Here is a 19,216-nt window from a genome sequence, read left to right as displayed (position 1 = left end):
TCTCAACTGTTGCTTCTCTAAGTAAATACTTATGAACAGTTTTTTTTTACTATTATTATTTTCTGTTTTTTCAGATCTGAATCCGAGAATACAACGCAAGAGCCGGAGAAGAAAAAGTCCGCTTACAGTCTGGCCCCCAACAGAGTGTCATGTCCATACTGCCACCGCAAGTTCCCTTGGTCGTCTTCCTTGCGGCGCCATGTACTAACCCACACTGGCCAGAAACCTTACAAATGCCCTCACTGCCCGCTGCTGTTCACCACCAAATCCAACTGCGATCGCCATCTTTTGCGCAAACACGGAAACCAATCCCAGCAAACGCAGTTAAACCTTACACCTTCTGCGCCTAATGTTGAAATTCCTTCGACCAGCGCTTCGGTGCCAGAGTTGGGGAACCAAGGCTTCATGATGAGGAATGTGCCAGAGAGGCCGTACAAGTGTGCCAGTTGCCCCAGCAGCACATTCTCCACGCTAAGCAACCTTAAAAAACACATGTCCTCCAAGCACGGAATCCAGATTGATGATTCGAGACCTGGAAGTCCGAAATTGGAAGAAAACCACCAGATTGAAAATGGCGATGAACCACACCTGGCCTCTGACGATGAAAAGAAGTCCGATGACGTAGAAAACCCCAAGAGATCCCCTGGTTCAAACGAAAACAGAAACGAGTGGGAAAGTCAGATCTCGGGTTCAAAATACAGCCCGGCCCATGCTCCAGATGGCCCGTCTAACATGCAGAACTCGGACTTGCCCTTCAAGTGCCACCTTTGCGACCATTCGTACGCCGAAAGGCAAGAAGCCCTCGACCACATCAAGGACTCTCACAGTTCGGAATATGAGCTGCTCATGTCCAAAGGGGCTCTGGAGACGAGTACATCCTTCGCTGAGGAGTTGGGGTCCTCTACTCCGGAGCGCGGGCACCGCAGCGAAGGGGGGGACGAACAAGGAGAAGAAAATGGCGAACAGCAGAGGGGGAAGTTCCCGGACTATGCCAACAGAAAGGTAAGTCTAATTTATTTGATTTTTCCAACTATTTATTTATTTATCTATCAATTTAAAAAAATATATAAATTCAGTGTTTCTCTGATACATTCCATGAATGAGACATGTTTCCACAATACATGTTATGTATACATTCCTAATGTATACATAATATAACCAAAAATGTTTGATGAGATGCCTGAGTGTATGTTTAATGAGATGCCCGAGTGTATGTTTAATGAGATGCCCGAGTGTATGTTTAATGAGATGCCCGAGTGTATGTTTAATGAGATGCCCGAGTGTATGAAAGATGAAAAGAATTTGTAAGAATTAATAAATGTTATGCTTATTGTAAGAAGATGTAAATACATATGATGTTAAATCAAGTGTAAATATTATTTTGTACACTAAATGTCAAATAAGCTAACTTAATAAATAAAATTAAATTAAATAATGTGACAAAAAAAATATAGGAACCCTATGATAGACTAGTTTTTACAATAACTAATACAAATCTTCAAATTACAAGTTTTACTTTTTTATTTTTACTGAATTTGAGTTTCAGTTTTCAACTTTACTTTTAAAACCTTTATAAGGTTTACTATTTATTTATTTAATTATTAACTTAAATAACATGATAAATTTATAATGTTATTTTCACTTTCTAGGTGGTTTGCGCCTTTTGCATGCGCCGCTTCTGGTCTGCCGAAGACCTGCGTCGCCACATGCGTACCCACACCGGCGAGCGTCCCTTCTCTTGCGACGTCTGCCGCCGTCGGTTCACCCTCAAGCACTCCATGCTGCGCCACCGTAAGAAGCACGCCCACGACTCCCGCAGCTGCGAAGACCTGTCCACCGTCAGCGGAGACGAGGAGACCGCATCGCCCTCCGGTTCTTCCCGTAACTATTCAAAGTCCTCGAACAGTTCCCTATCTCCGTGCAACTCGAGCTTTGCCTCGGCCGGCAACAGCGCTTCGACTCCGATCGCAAACAAAAATGCCCAAACCGCTCTCAACGGTTACCAGATGGCCATCAACAAAAACCTTTCTCCGGAAATACCTAGCAATGTCAATAACAACAATTCGCCTCCTGCTCAAAACTACGAGGGGAAGCTCAACGTCCAGGCGTCTAAGAATCCCAGATATTCTACGGACGATAATGAGGGACAGGAAAACGAAAGCGAATCGGGGAACGATTTGATTGGAAATCTCCTAGGAATAAGCGATAAGAGGATGATCAGCAAGCTGTTGTCTTCTGCCGACGAAGCGGCCAAGCTTCTCGGAGTCAACAAGTGACCGCAGCGCCTGACCGGTTTGACACTGTACAAGTGTGGAAATGCGACATTTGTTATGTTTGGAATACGTTGAGATTTGGTTAAAAATTAAGCGGAAATAGTTCTTTATTCTCTCGAATATTTAACCATCTCTCAAAGTGCAGAAATGAAAAGACATTTTTAAAGATAGTGCATACCAAAAAGTTGTATTTAATCAAATGTTTTAATATTATTTTGGTGAGTACCAAGTATTACTTATTGTTTTTTTTTTTGTTTGTTATTATATGAAAATCTTATTGAAACCTCGTGTGCATTGAAATGTGTGAGTTTTGTTAGTTATTTTAGTTGGGAGTGCTCTTATGTCTTGAATTTAGCCTCACAAGTGGTGCTTATAATAAAATTAGACGACTTTTGTGTCCTTCGCGTGTTTTTTCGACCATCTAAGATGGTGTTTTGTGACAAATAAAAGCGTGACAATTTTGTTTAGACGGAAGCCTTATTTGCCATAAAATTCTAAGATTTAAAACCAAATTGTATAATATTATGAAAGCGGCCATTATTTATTGTTAAAAATATTAATATATTAGTTCTTTCAACGGAGAAGGCAGCGATTTTTTTTAGTTTATTAATAAAATATTTAATAAAAAAATTTGAAGATATATTTTCTAACATTAAGGACATCTAGTCAAAAAATAAATATTAATAATTTTATTTAAAATAAATAATAAAGAAGACATTTTTAAATATTTAATAAAGCACCGATTTGGATCTGAGTTTGGCTTAAAAAAATTTAATATTTACAAATCACTCACTTAAAATATGTCACAAATAATATATACTTACTTAAATTGGAGGCAAAAACAAAGAAAATTAAATTCCAAAAATATATTTAAATATAGATATTATATCTTACAGTGAAGTGTAAACAGTATAGAAACATTCCCTCGACTGTACTAGAGGGAATATTCACTTAAGATTTACTAAAATATAAACATGTTTAGTTGTTAGTGGAATAGAAATTAAGTCATAATGGTGGACTAATGTTTACCAGTAATATTTAGGCTTTTTCATACCGCATTGATCGGTTAATTGAGCAAAATGCAGCATTAGATTACAATGAAATATATATTAGTATAGTTTAATGTATCACTGACAATATGGCGTACACTGGAATTAAAACTTTTGTATTTTACACCTAAACTATGAGTAATTAATATGTAAAACTCTGCAAAAACACAGTGGACTTGAGTGGCTATGTAAAACCTCTCCCCTGACATCTATGGGTTGAGAAATTAACTACTGTTCGCATCCTAATCTAGCCTTGTTTACAGGTGTCATTATCTCCTTAGCGTATATTGGTGTTATAAAATATTAAACATTGAAATGTAATAGAAAACTTACTGTCAAATAACAGAACAAGCTGACAACTGTCAAAACAAAATATAAAAGTATTTTCAAATACCTGCTAGTACTAATAAAATATGGGTCGTTCATGAACACTTGATCTTAATAGTTTATTTATTTATATTAATTGCCCGGATTTCAATTTGAATAGCGTTCACTCATGCTGACCCTGGCTTTTCAAATTCACAAAACCAAAACAATGTTTCAAAAAGTCATCTTTAAACAGTAGTGGGATAAAGAAATTCCTCTCTCGGAGGGGTAATTTGTCTTACGAATAATCCTTATATCAATTGATCTGGTTTTTAGTAAATGTACCACATTCACTGATGCAGATTTTTTGAATGACCTAATCTTACCCACCTCTAGTATTAATTCCTACACCAGTTGGCAGTTGGTATTGGACGCCTGACCGATATATGTCAATCTACCACTGTCATCATACACTTTTATAGAAAGCTGGGAAAAGAAAGATTTACATATCAAATTCTTAAAGAAACATTTGATTTTTATAATTTTCTCTGGATTAATAATCATAGTTCGTACACCTAAACAGTCACTAGAAAAAAATATGTATTCCGTATTGTCGATGCTACATTCTAAACTGATTGTCTTATTTAAATGTTTATTTGCTATTTTAATGCAGGTTTTGTTTCATAATTTGACATCTTTTTACATTCCTCTTTCGATATACCGCAGGTATTTGAATAGTTTTTGCTTAAATCAATGCTTGACTGATATTTTCACACATTTATGTTGTACTGTTTAATTTTAGAGTTTAGATATAATAGTTATTGTCGAACGAATCATACGCTAGATATACCAATAAAACTTAGATTCTATATTTATCAGAGTACTTAAACTGATAAGTAATAGATAATACATACTTTTATGTGTAATAATAGTAACTAATAGGTTTTTATTTATTTTCCGATGTATTTTTCTGCACGATTAGTATAAACTTAGCAACTTAGTCTGCACTTTTTATTTAAGGTACTTCTATTTCTATCACCGCAATTTTTTTTTAATATTTCAAATGATAATATGTACGATAGAGCAAGCTTGCTAAAAGTGGAACTTCTTAGTCACTAATTAATATATAATGTTTTAAGAGCGTGCGTTCGAATGCCTTCCTTAGGTGTAAAAAAAAGACTTGTCATCCATGTATAAAATACTTATTGCCAACCTGCAACCGGCCCCCATCTCCATAGAGTAGTGGTTAGGCGCTTAGCTACCGTCTTTGAGGTCCCATGTTCGTTTCCCATAAAGTTCAAAGTAAATAAATAAATTTTCACTTATAATATTTATTAAATGAACCCTGGACTTGTATGCTGCATCTCATTAACGCAATATTATTCAATAAATAATAAGTCGCCAGTCCAGGGTGATATCATATACATATAAATATCAGAGTAAAAATTGGTTATAATTATTTCAACCCCACTTACCAAACTGTGGAAAGGTATGACAATATTACAAAATGCATGGTCGTTAAATCTTTACATATCATAACTTCTGAAACATTTTCTTTTTCATCTTGAGCTTGATAATCTACTCCTGATGTGACAAAAGAAGTTTCACTTGAAAAATAAAAAATAATAGCAAGTCTGGATATACTTTTTTATTATTATTTTCTTTTCAATTACATACTAGAATTATAATATTAAATCCTACGTGTATAAATCCTTATGGCAATACCAATGAGCCTTCTACTCTCTATAATTAGCGCAGCATCCTAAATATTGTAAAAATAATTCATCGTGGATGCTGTCGCGATAGAATAAAGTTATTTAATACATATTTATACTACATCTTAAGCTCGTATTTCAATCTTATTTTGTTGATAAATTGTTTGTTTCGCAGACATCGAATATATACATATTTTGAATGTGTAATACGCGCATAGATAGATATTAAGTAACTGTATTTACTCAAAAGATACGCAAACCTTCTGTGTGCCTTGATTTTCAGAATAATGAGCTCAATATTTTGTTATATCCGTAACGTGTTTTGATAATAGTTAAAATGTTATAATGCTGTGGCGTTTTATGAATATTTGCTGTGTAGAAAAATGTTGAAAATTGGTACTTAAAAATTATGCATTCCACGAGTGACTTAAAACTACTTAGACAAAATGGCGACACGGTGTGTCGCCATTTTATTATATTTATTATAAATAGTAATTTAATGTTTGTATTGAAATATTTAACTAAAGAAAACATTCTCTTGAAGAGCGCATCGCAATGCCTTATATATTTCTTCTTCCAAAAACTCTTTACTTACAAATTTTGTATTTAAAATCTACTATTGAAATCCCAACATTTTCATTTTTAAAGTTCTTCACACTGTATTAGCATTGTAGGATGGATTTGTAAAAGTATGATATTGAAATTCAATTCACAATAATCTCGGTCTAATTTTATAAATATATTATTTGTAAATACAGAGTTCATGGTGAACAAAATATATATCTATAAAAATACTGTGTTGCGATGCCTCTTAACATATGTGTATAAATAAGTTTTATTATAATATAAAGCCATATAAAATTAATGTGTTTAATTTTTTCATTACAATTTTTCTAATACAAATTAGATTTTTTTTTTCATATAACACAGTAAAATTTCATTTACATTATAATCTTTTTTTAAATTGTTGCCAATAACTTGTTTCTCGCAATCCAAGTTTTATGTTAGATGAAACAATATATTTTCATTATTTATTATTACTAACTTTTTGTTATCATTCCGAGAAGAATTTATGCAAGAGGCCTTCTTCATTCGGCTAAAAATGTGATTTTAGTTTTTAGTTGAAAAATGTAATGTCAGTTTCATTGCAATGCGACCGTGTTCGATGTTTGATATACAACGATGATTTAAAAATGTATTTGTATACTTAAATTCAATGCACCAAAGTTTGTAACATAATAACACAGTTTTCAAAATGTCTCGAATTGATGAATTCATGTTTTTTAACCTTAATGACGCATACGAGAAATTGACTTAAGTCTTTTACTTATGTTGGTAGAGTGGAATTTCTTGTCATTGTTTGAGTATGTTTAAAAATTAAATGCAACATTACACTGTATATAAACAAGGGCACCTTATACTTAAAATAGTATAGTTGTGTGTAATCGGTAATCTTCAAAACTATATTAATGATATGGTATTTAAGTTAAACTAAAGGTGTATATTATTGTTTTTATCTATTGATTTAACTCTTGGCCACAAATTTCCCTGGTTCGTATTATAATCAGGGGTAGCAACCATGTTGTAGTTATTATTCCAAAATAAATTAAGAGATTTATTTCCGATACAACAAATAATAAAGTACTGTGAATATGGGTATGCACTCTGAGTGCTCCGATCATTTTAAATACTGGTAATGTCATCTGCATCCCGCCAAACATTCCAATCCATGAATCTGGAGCGCAGGACTAATCACCCTGCCCTCATATAATCACAATTGAGTTAACACATTATATAGATGCAGCGCCCTGCGCACCACTTGGGTGCAGGTAGAGGCCTAAAGAAGAGTAATATAAGTAAATTGACATTTATAATTTGTGGTGAAAGTTAAGTAACTGAAGATAGAAATGATTGTAATATATACAAATTTGCATTGCAATAATTTACAGTACAGCTTAAAACCAAAGCTAAACTATAATATTTATGTAACATTTAAACAGCGAAAACTATTTAGAATGTACTAAGTATAATGAATTGAGTAGCATAGAGTATTTGTAGCTAATTAAGTGTTTGGACTGTAATCTATTTAAAAAGACACAAATGATGTGAAACACGTGTTGCAGTCATACTTTAGAATAATAATATTACTACCTTAAAACGAAGCAATTTGTGTTGTACTTTATAGATTTAAAAAAAACATTTTGTCATTATACAAGATTTGTACTTATATTAAACTGTCAATGCCATTTCACATACATTATCTTGAATATAAGCAATATGACTGTACATTTAGGGGGTTAATTTATATACAAACATATTCTTAAACCTACTCTTCTCCTTGGCAGTTTGTACTTAACTGAACTTGTCCGTAACTATTTATGTACTTTTTACTAATTTGAAATGCTTTGTGTGAAGAATCCCCTTAACTTTTGGAAACATATCGAGCTTTATTGCCTTATATAAAAGTAGAAATTAATAGATCTAACTTGTAAACTGATGCCTTTAAAACTGTGGTAATTTTATTCGGATACAAATGCCTTATTGGAATCATTAATGCCTTATCTAAAAATATTGTGCCTTTGCGAATATTTCAATGACATTTACAGATTTCCTCTGATAATTTTCGAATTGAATACGATTAATAATTAGAAAGCAAATGACGTTTTCTGCACGCGTTTAAAGCATTGTACGATATGTGATTGTGTGTACTTTGAAATGAGTTACTTTAGTCTATTATTTTATGTTTGTAATTTGTCAACGAATGTTTCGACTTTATTATTAAATTGTATTGTCACTGAATTATACTATGTAAATACACGTTATGGAATTTGATTCGAATTGAAATAAAGATATACAAAATATATTAACTGTTTTCATTTCTTAATCATCCTATACCCCATTCCATAAATCAACATGGTCCCCACACACACACACACACACAACCAAGAGCATAGAACACTTTGGTAGTCTGTAGCAGTGGTTCCCAACTAGTTTTTCCTGCATACCACTTCAAGAAAGAACCCAAACTTGCATACCCCTTGTCGCGAGAATGAAAAATAAAAAATGAAATCAGTTTGTTTTAACATTTATTATGCTGATTGATTAAAAACATATTATTTCAGCGATGAGTGTTACGCATCACAGTCAATGATTACACTGTATAGTCATTATCTTAGTCAAGAGATTGCCACGGATACACCTTGATGAACTCTGATGGTAACATCAAATGGGAAACACTGGTCTATAAGGTTCACAGACGTATATGGGAACCATATTGAAATAGTATTTTTTTTTTAAATTTCTCCTTTTTGGTATCTTCTTCTTCATGAGCCCTCTGTCCTCCACTGCTGGATACAGGTCTTTTCCCTTTCTTTCCGTTTCCTCTGGTTGGTTGCTGCTTGCAGCCAGTTTGTACACCCCACAATGACTATGTCGTCCGACCATCTCTTTTAGGGTCTTCTGGCGTCTCTTTTGTTCTCTCAAGGTCTCCATCGTAAATCCTCCATCCTGCAATGGGTTGCAGGCCTAGCACTTCGCGACAGAGTAAAAAACTCTGAAATAAGAAAAATCTGCGATGTCGAAGATGTTGTGCGATGGGGAAGAGTAAGAAGACGTTTCTGGATATAAATCATGTGGGAAGAGTAAGTTCGGACTGAGTGGTGAGAATAGCAGCAACATAAAGGTGGAGACTGACCGGAGCATTTCGTCGTAACGTAACACGTTACGATGCGAGCATTCAGGCAATCAGTACACCGAGCCGAGCGCTCTATCCATAGTTTCAGATGCTCGCTGATGCTCGCCGCGAGCGATGTTACGACGAAATGCTCCGGTCAGTCTCCACCTCAAGAGGTAACAGACCCCAGGAAGACCACCTAAACGATGGACAGACGGCCGATCTTCCACCTCCCAGGAGCGGACTGGAGAATAACGGGACACAGTCCTAACAAAAGAAGAAGAGAAGAAGAAAAAATGAAAGACCAGAGAACAGTATAATATTTTTATTTCCACACTAATACTGTACATAAATAATTGTGCTCATGATAACCAATGTACAATCTCCTGCTGAAGGATTTCTGTCTCTATATATTAAAAGGTTAATCATCGGGAAGCTAAAACGTCTAATCTACTCAATTAATACACAGATGTTTAACAATTATGAATTTAATTTCAAAATACATACATTTCAACAGAAATCAACAGTGGAATGATAAACATGATAAAAACAATTCACAAAACTAAATAGGGAGAAAACAACTTAGTATAAATATATATTTTGTAAATCCAAACTCAGAAACACAACATCCATTCAAAAAAATGACAAAGTATCATTTAAAAAAATAAATAATTATGTATTTTTTTCAAAGGAAACGGTGTTTGACAGAATACAAAAACGTAACTGCCTTTTAAAGTACAATACATGTATCTAATTAAGAATACATATCAATTAATCTAATTAGTTTGAAGTTATATGAAATACGTTCTTAAATCGTATTGTAATTCTTGAACAGCTAATTATTTTAAAGCGTGTTTGTATTAGTAACGTGAGAGGAACAAAAATGATAATTTCATTTGGTTATATTGTATGATTGATTATATAATCAGAAGATATGCTGACAGTTTTCAAATTAACAATTTATGGAAGAAATTATTGATCCACAACTGAGAATCATTACATTATTAGATCATCTATTACAAAGAAAATGGTATTGAAAATTTGAAAAACATTCGTTACTAACACGATGTTGTATTATAAACAGCAATGCTCATATTATCGCTGGAGTATATTTTAAAAAGAACAATTTATGTTTTGCAATCAACGAAATAACAGCAAACGACACATTAATATTCTGATTCCATCTAATATTGTCAAAGTTAGCGTCGTCTAGAACGTGAACAAGAGTATGTAATATAATTTGGAATAATATTTACACGCGTAGAGATATTATGTACACACGCTGATGGCATATTTGGGTAATACGCGGGGGTGTCTAGGGGGGCACTCGGCACTTGGCAGCGGGGGTGCGGAGGCGCCGGGGACGGGGGGGATGGGGGCCCCGACCCGCGAGGAAGGAGAGAGACGTCAGGTTTACCCGACGCGGAAGTTGATATGAAGCTCCGGCTTGATCTCGTATACCAGTTTTAGAATCTCTTGGACCACCTGGAAAGAGATTTGTCTTTTTTACTGTCATGTCTAGGTGGGTATCAGATATAAAGAGAGGAAATTTCAGATAGTCCGGCATCGGTTAAATTTTTCTTACACTTAAGCCAGATATGAATTTTTAAATGATAAAACTATGATTCATCAATCGATTCGGCAGTCACTTTGTGGTAATATCCTAAATTTGAATTAAAAATAATAAAACAATGCATATTAACACACTGCCGATGGTTATGCCTGTAGGAAGACCTACCGCTATGTTGAACAATATCTCATTGGATATTGATCTGTTCCATAAGTCTGAAGGAGTTTTCCGAAGCGGGATTCTTCTGCACCTTTAGCAATAGTGTTCTTGAATTTTTTCGATTTTAATGTATACGCTTTAAATTTTAAGTTTGTAATGAGTATGTTAATTGTAAATAAATAAATTGAATTGAAATGAATTGAATTGAATTGATATTGATTTTAATTGAAGTTCGGACGGGGGTTTTTTACACCTGCGGACCGCTGGCGACAGGATTTGATAATTATGTACATATAGTTAAGACCTTAACAAAGAGATTGGTACATAATATTTACATAAAAACAATAAATAATTCCTTCTTTTCTGATTTTGAAATGAGGCCGGCGCAGAAGGCAAAAATACCCTTCTCGTCATCAAGCATCAATCCACCCAACGGGTAGAAATACCTTTCCCGTCCAAAGTGTGTTAACATGCATAGCGCCTAATAAATACAGTCTTCAACTTTTCAAAACCTCATCTGCACCAGATGGTGCATAGGGCACTGCGTCATATAAACACAGTGTTATCTTGATGAACATGGAGGAAAGGTGATCAGCCCTCCGCTTCATGTACCAGTCAAGGGTAATATTAAATAAATATTAGAGTGTAAAAATCACCTATATTTATTTGACCCTGGAAATCGAATCCGGGACCTCCAGAACGGAAGCCGAGCGTCCTGACCATTACACTACGGAGGCGAACAAACTCTGGTTTTCTATTCAATATGAATAAATCTTTCTCCTTTTTATCATTACCCTTAGGGCGATTGTCCACTACCCGGAATTACACGGAATTTTACCGTCCAGCACGTCAGTTAGCATTTTAAAACGATGATTGGCTTGGGTTGGCTTGTGTTTTTGTCCATCTTTCTTCGGATCGGTGCTCTTGATCGGTGCGTAAACACGTTGCGAGTAAATTCGATCACGCTAAACTGTCGTAGTTGCTTTCATTTTTCAAAACTGGACTGCCGGACGGTAAAATTCCGGGTAGTGCACAAGCGCCCTTAGGATTTAGAAATTGCAGATAAGAGCAACTGATCAAAAGTACAAAACAGGGGCTGAAAGAGGATATTGTCGCTAGCACACTTCTTGCCAACATTACAGACCACAAATCAAAGTCTGTCATTTGCAAAAATAACATTTCTTCTAACAAACGGCATGATAACCAATTTTCAGCATCTGAATGCCCGTGAAAATAAAGATAATTTATAACACCGATGCTCGAATAGAAATAAAACTGATGGAAAGAATACCTGGTCCTTGTGAACCGAGACAGCTTTGTTCATCTCTTCAATCTTCACCTTGGTCTCCTTTTCGATTCGGGCGGCGACATCTTCGCGGGATCCCATGTGCTAGAATATGCATTACACCCAGTTATAATCAATTCTGTACAAACAGGACACAAGACTAACTGTAAATAGTAGCGTCCTCGAGGTGATTCCTCCCAAAAACAGCACTAGATAAATTGTCAAAAAATCAAATAAATAGACTTTTTTTCATTAATGTTTTGTGCAGATACTTTGTGGCACGCTTTATAGCACTTTATAAGATAAAACTAGAGCTTCTATTTTTTGGTATCTTTCTCTAACGACAATAACTTTGTCGTCTTCGGGGATAGACATGATTATGTTTTTTTTTTAAATGTTTAAGTACTATTTACCCTCTGATTGTAAACAGCTATATATGGTATCAAACATTTTGATCAATATCACTTGGCTGTTTTTGGTTGGTTGGAAGATAATGCTTTTAAACAATAAGCCCGTCTTATATTTATTTGACCCCCCCTGGGAATAGAACCCGGGACCTCCAGAACGGTAGTCGAGCGTGCTGACCATTACACTACGGAGGGGAACATACTGCTGAACATACATACTGATAAACATACTGCCCGCAAAATAGTTGATGTGTAAATGTGTCTGTGACGACTTGCATATCAATTAGTCCACGGGCAATTTAAACAAAGCAAAATTTAACAAATTATTTTTATTAAAGTTCATGGCTCATAAAGAAAATCTCAAAAATGGTTCATATTCAAGCCATCACCCTCCAATATGACGCAGAGCTGCCCTACCTTGGCCTCAAATTCGGTGAATTGCTTGACCCTTTCTTTCCTGTACTTCTCAATCTCTTCCTGAGCCTCTTCCTTGGCTTCCTTCAACCTGCGGGCCTTGCCTGGATAACGAAACAAACTCACATATAAAATTATGTAGATATATCATCCTGACTGCTATTCGTATGATATTTTTAGTTGAAAATTAATACAAACTGTACAATTAGACATTATACTGAGAGAGTAATCTTTGAATTTATAATTACTTGAATTTTCAAAGGAAATTTATGTGTTAAAATTATTATTGCTTCAGATTATCAGGGTAAAAAAAAAACCTTCCTTTTAGTCTTATAAATTATCGAGTGAAGAAACAGTTTTACGGCGTTTATTGAGATTAAAGGATTTAAAAAGCAAATAACCTTCATGTACATATCATGCTTTAAATTTAAATCAAAGAAACAATCAAACCTTTGTCTAATTATCAGCTCGAAATAAGTGCGAAACTGACGCAAAAATTGACAAGGGACAAGACGTAAAATGTCAACGTTTTTGACAGTAAAACATGAAAGTTGAAGTTCGTTTCGGGGGGAAAATATGCGAAGATCAACGTCTAATGCCTTGTCAGGGTTATTTAATATGAATTGAGCTTTGATAAAGCGTCTGGGATGTAAAATACTACTTTGAAAGTGGCTACACCCAAAAAGTATGAAATGTCCGTAGAAATGGGTTAAATGGATATAAATAATACTTACGCTTTCTTGCCTCTGATACCTTCTCTGCAGCTCGCTTTTCCGCAGCGAGAAGCTGCTGAATTCCTTGCGTTTGGCTAGCCATTTCGGAAAAGTGAACAAGAAACACCCGTAGTGAAGAAAACCCAAATCAATAGATCCGCAGACAAGTGATCAAGTCATATGATTTTATAGTTTTATTTTCTATCACTACGGGCGCTGGCGTCAAAATCAGGCGCTTATTTCGTAACTACACGCAACCAAGTTTTTAAATTATTCGTAAGAATACACTAAAAGGGAAGTTTCATTTCATACTAATGAAATTATTTCATTTATTTTCGTGAGACTTTTTTTCAAATATTATTTTATCTATCCTTGTATCGTATGAAGAAAATTTACTGGCTGCGTGGATTAGCTTAGAAAAATATTTAGAGCAAGTACCTACCTACTATAACTTTTTTTTTTTAGGAGGATGGGTACCAGAAAAGTGCGAGTGTACACATATTTTTTTCGTCTGAAAAATCTTATAAAAGTGCTTTAAAAAAATGCAAGATGCATGGATGTTTTTTGTATTCCTACTACCCTCAAGTCTCAATTTATTTAGTACATCAATAAGTCTGATAACATGGGTACTAAATTTCATATTATATGTTGTGATTTTTTTATTTTTTTACTTTATTTACTTTATTTTATTTTACTATGTTTAAATACTTTTTTAAGCAGCAGAGCATGGATTTAAAATGGAATAAAATGCGGACTGATACTAAATTACCATTTTTTTCCTTATTCATTATCATGGGAAGTTTAAGTTTACATGGTTTAAAACAAAATATCGCCTGAATGGCGCCCATTTCACTCCAAATACTGGGTAAGCGTTTTTCTGAAGTTTTCGTGCACTCTTTGAAGCACTGAGTTTGAACGATTTAGGCTTAAATGTTGTTTTTGAGGGCTTTATAGACTCCTGGGACATGACTTGAGGAATTTAGGGATAACCACAGAAATAATCGTAAGGGGGAAAATCGGGAGAGCACGCTAGCCAGTTCAAATCGCTTCTTAGGGGGATGGCGCCCAGGAATCTGTCTCATAAAACATCTATGCAAACTCTTACTGTTGGCTGTGGCCCCGTCCTGCTGTAACCAGACTAGGATTTAGGCAAAAAAACTACCTGGATACTAGGTAACGTGCAGACGTATATGTAGCCACATGTGCTGCGCATTATAAAATAAGAATTATTTTATTTTATATTACTTTGTAAATAAAATAAGAAAATAAAAATACTGTAAAACAATCGAGTGTTTTTGCTTAGAATTTTCACTTATGAATAACATGAAATTGTAGTAACTATAAACACAAAAAGTAAATCCACAGATTAAAACTTAAAAACTTAAAGCCTAAGAAGGCCCATGATAAGCGGTGTTGTATAAGCCGTAGTTAGATTTCAGAGTCACTTGGATGTTAGGTAAAAAAAACTGTAAAACATACAATATAAATAATAATTAATTGATAATATTGGAGAGATGATGTAAGAGGATCACCTTGCTGAAGCTTGCAATCGCAACACTGCGCTCCAATGTTGCCACATGTCCAGCCCTCATCTGTGCAACACAAGCAGTTTTATGATTAGGTTCGAGCTCTTCATCAGCCTCTCCCAGGAGCCTGGCATTCTATGCCTTATTAGACCATCCCAGTGTGGTAGGTGTGCTGAAGCAATGGGCAAAGCGCAAGGCAGTATATTGGCTCGATACTGGGATCTGATATCCTCATCATCAGTACATTCGTCCTAAATACTTAAATCCACTTCTTGGCCATTTATGAACAACGGGGTTCCTTTAATATGTAATTTTTCAATTTAAACACAACCAGCTTACGTTTTTTTGTATATTCTAATCCATTTCTACGGCAAAGCATTCACAAATGAAATGGCATTCACCTTCTCTCCTATGAAGCATCCAGTATTTACCTGGTTATATATTTAATGCGAGGCATCCACGTATAGGTTGGGATGTTATTCCACCTTATGTATGGGTAATCTTTCACTATAACAACAAGTAATTTAAATTTAAAATAATTAGCTGTATGATGTTCTGTGGATGTTGATTTTCACTGCCTCTTGGTGTAGAAATATCTGATTTCCATTTTTTTAATCCCCAATACAAATACCATATTTTATTTCCTCCATGGCGTATATTATGTAGCATATTATCTACCGTGCGTGACACCATATGGTGAGAGTGTATTCATATCCTGTCAACATAAAAATATATGAATATTTATAAAACTCCAAGTCGTTATGGTCATTGTGGGGGAGGAACATTTAAAGAATGATTGTGTAAAAGATGGTACACATACATAATATATAAGGTTAATTCAGTTAACCTCTGATACTTAATCCTTCTCTCTACAGAGAGAAGTTGTACACCATAAAGGATCCTTCCTAAATTAGAGTACTTTGGGCATTTTATGAGGGGAGAGAAATACAAAGTACATTAGGACCTCTCTCGTCCGCTCTTGGCTGGTTCCTCATTCGGGTTGATCCGACCATCAACAAAAATCTATATCTGACTTTTTTAAAGAAATTTTGAATTAATTTTTTACTCTAGGCTACCTTCAATTTTTACGTATGTTTATGTATTGCTCTGTTGCAATAATGATCACAGTTTATTGCAATGTTTTTAATATAGAAAATAATACATTCGTTTTTATACTTTTTTTCAGATATAGTTTGTTTTACTGTAAATCTGTATTTTTATGTACTTTTTTTGCATTCCGATTTACCCTCAGTCACAAACATGACGAATTAGAGGGGTTCTACTGTTAAACATATTATATCATAAGACAAAGTGAAAGGTAAGCGCGGTATGGGGAGAAGATGTATATCCTGGCTTAAAAACTTTTTCCACTGTAGCACTAAGCCCCTGTTTATGGCAATAATACATGATGATTGCCAACCTCAATGTGGAGCAGCGCAATAAGAAAAAGAAGAAAATAATCCTATTAGAAAGTTAGATATATGGAGAAGTTATCAACAAACAATATATTACATTTTCTTGTGGCTTACAAGACAATAAAATGAGATACTTATTTACTTATGAGTGTCCGATTGTTCCTTATATAATAATAAATAAACCAACAAATGTTATTTATGTATAATATATCAAATAGGTACAGTACATATATTTATTGCATTAGTCAACTGTTAAATTATGGCTATGAACATTCTGCACAAATCTAAACATCATGATAAAATATATGTACAGTTGGGTCAATAAGTAATCCTATTTCTACCCACAAACAAAAGTCACGGCACAACCTAGTGAACTTGCAGAGGTCATATAAATTCACTTACCTGTGTATACTCATCCAGAAAACATGGCTCATTGCATTCGACACAAATAATAATGATGCATAGTTCCATTTTTTATTCAAATCAACTGATGATTTAGTTATTGCATGTCTATCTTCTAATTTATTTATTGTTTCGGCATTCACTTTGTGGTAAGACATAATGAAATTATAAAAGAAAAACACTCGTTTTTTACCACTTAAACTGATTATAAGTTTATATTTAGACATGAAGATTGAAGCATAGCTTCCGAAACTAGTCATTATAATAAAATAAACTCAAGTGGTAAAAAAACATTTACAATTTCAATCTTCTAACAATCTCAGGGTTTAGCATACACCAATGGAAGATAATGTCACTCTGGCTATTGAGAATCATGCAAATATTCATCAGGGATATGATATAAGGATCGATTTGTCAAAACATAATGACTTAGAAAGATTGTAGAGATGTGACTAACAGGTAACTTTTACTTTCTCGATTATAGAATGCTATTTGTTACTTTTTCCCCGTTTATATTTTTTAAGCTAAAAATCCGCAACGAAATTTGCGATCGATTAGCTATAAATGATTGATTCCAAAAAACAAATTAAGTGGTAAATTTTTATAAAGAAGTCATTATTTATAATTAATGTTTTACTTAGTAAATACCTTTATTTCTTAAAATCTACTGTGACACGTTTTTCGATGCATTCCGTATAATTTTCAAACACTAAGTTAAACATTCATTAAAAAATAATTTACCACAAAGTGACTGCCGAATCAATTAATGAAGTCATTATTTAATTTGATCCCTCGCGTCTAAAATAATGAAGATTTAAATCAGGCCAATTTTAGTGCAATCATAAATAATGCTTTTGAAAATAAATATTTCCTGGAAGTAAAAAATTTCCAGAATTAATGATCTGTTCATTGGCGGTATGCTTGTTGACGATGTTGTCACAGATTGGTTCAGGGCCTCCGCTAGAGTCAGACATAGCTGCATCCTTGCGCCGTTTCTCTTCATCATCCTCATGGATTTCATTATTCAAAAGTCATTACCACCGGCGAGGAATATCCATCTCCTCCTCCCGGATCGTTGAGTTCGGATTTGTGCTCGGTGAAGACCAAATGCTGCCTATATTATGCCCGCATTGCTTCTATTATGTTATACGGCTGTGAGACATGGCACCTTACAAGGGCCCAGAGAAGCCGTATACTTGGCTTTGAGAATAGATGCCTGCATGGAATTTTAGGCATGCGGTGGTTTAGCTTTGTGAGGAAAGAAGTAATACAGCATAGGACGCAGCAACAATAGTCACCATGAAAGAAGATTAAGTTGGCTAGACCATGTAATTCGCATACCTCCCGAGAGCCGCCATCAAGCTCGCCTCTTTTACAAGGCATCAGGTACCTGCCGCCCAGGAGTCCACTGATGATAATCCGGCGGCAATTCTCGTCTGAAGTTTGGGACGCGGACCTGACTTGGGAGGATGCAAGGGAGCTGGCAATTAACAGAAGAGACTGGAGGTAGTTTGTGGGTTTCATATGCTCCACATAGAGAACTGATATGGTTAATTAGTAGTAGTAGTCTTGATTTTTATAGCATTTTAGCAAATTCAACAAAAATTAGAAATTGTAAAAATATAATTTCTAAGAAGATAAGTAATTTAGTTAGAAAAGTGGCACAACCCCAGATCAAATATTAACACACTTAGGACGGGAAAGGTATTTCTACCCGTTCGGTTAGTTGATGCTTAAGGACGGGAAGGGTATTTTTACCTTCTGCGCCGGCCTCATTTCAAAGGCAAAAAAGAAGGGATTACATATTTGATGTTTTTATATAAAATCTCACGATGCCTGAAAAATGCTATATGGTAAAACCCTGAGATGAAGATCGGCAGCAAGATCAAGATATACAAAACTTGTGTCCGACCCATCATGACGTATGGAATTGAAAGTAGAGCAGACACCGCTGCCACAAAAAACACGCTTAGAGTGTCAGAAATGAAGACTCTGAGAAGCATAACAGGCAAGAGTCTTCGAGATAGAATCAGAAATGCCAAGATCAGGGAAATATGCGAGATCGAAGATGTCGTTAGGTGGGGAAGGCAACGAAGAAGACAATGGTATGCGAATGTGAGGAGAATGGAACCATCCAGACTCCCCCACATCGCACTGTACGGCCAACCCCATGGTAGACGACTCCCGGGCAGACCACCAAAAAGATGGGCCGATAGCTGGGAATCGACGTCGCAGGAGGCTAATCCCTCTTAAAAACAGGCCGCAAGGCCTATAATAAGAAGAAGAAGATATAAATGTATTAATCTCTT

General features: G+C 34.9%; 2 protein-coding genes across 3 annotated transcripts in view; one reads left to right on the top strand and one right to left on the bottom strand.

Annotated features, from left to right (window-relative positions):
- The window catches only part of peb (zinc finger protein pebbled), a 121,964-nt gene extending 113,640 nt beyond the window's left edge, over positions 1 to 8,324 (top strand). For both annotated transcript variants that reach the window (XM_088269274.1, XM_088269273.1), the window contains exons 4-5: positions 75 to 1,002; positions 1,650 to 8,324. In XM_088269274.1, coding sequence (XP_088125400.1) covers positions 75 to 1,002; positions 1,650 to 2,276 — 1,555 coding nt within the window. In that variant the 3' untranslated portion in view covers positions 2,277 to 8,324. The remainder of the gene's footprint in view (positions 1 to 74; positions 1,003 to 1,649) is intronic.
- Positions 8,325 to 9,326: 1,002 nt separating this feature from the next.
- On the bottom strand, positions 9,327 to 13,742 carry Vha13 (V-type proton ATPase subunit Vha13). The gene is made up of 4 exons (XM_088269258.1): positions 13,586 to 13,742; positions 12,855 to 12,955; positions 12,037 to 12,135; positions 9,327 to 10,501 (listed from the first exon to the last, which is right to left on the bottom strand). The coding sequence occupies exons 1-4, from the start codon at positions 13,665 to 13,667 to the stop codon at positions 10,430 to 10,432; spliced, it is 354 nt and encodes a 117-aa protein (XP_088125384.1). The 5' UTR covers positions 13,668 to 13,742; the 3' UTR covers positions 9,327 to 10,429.
- Positions 13,743 to 19,216: the final 5,474 nt, after the last annotated feature.

This window comes from Brachycentrus maculatus, unplaced genomic scaffold, assembly GCF_059751285.1.
Source record: "Brachycentrus maculatus isolate JH-2025_06_01 unplaced genomic scaffold, ASM5975128v1 h1tg000343l, whole genome shotgun sequence".
In the NCBI taxonomy this organism is placed as follows: Eukaryota; Metazoa; Arthropoda; class Insecta; order Trichoptera; family Brachycentridae; genus Brachycentrus; species Brachycentrus maculatus.
Note: the sequence above shows the minus strand (reverse complement) of the source record. Positions and strands in the feature narration are given on the sequence as shown.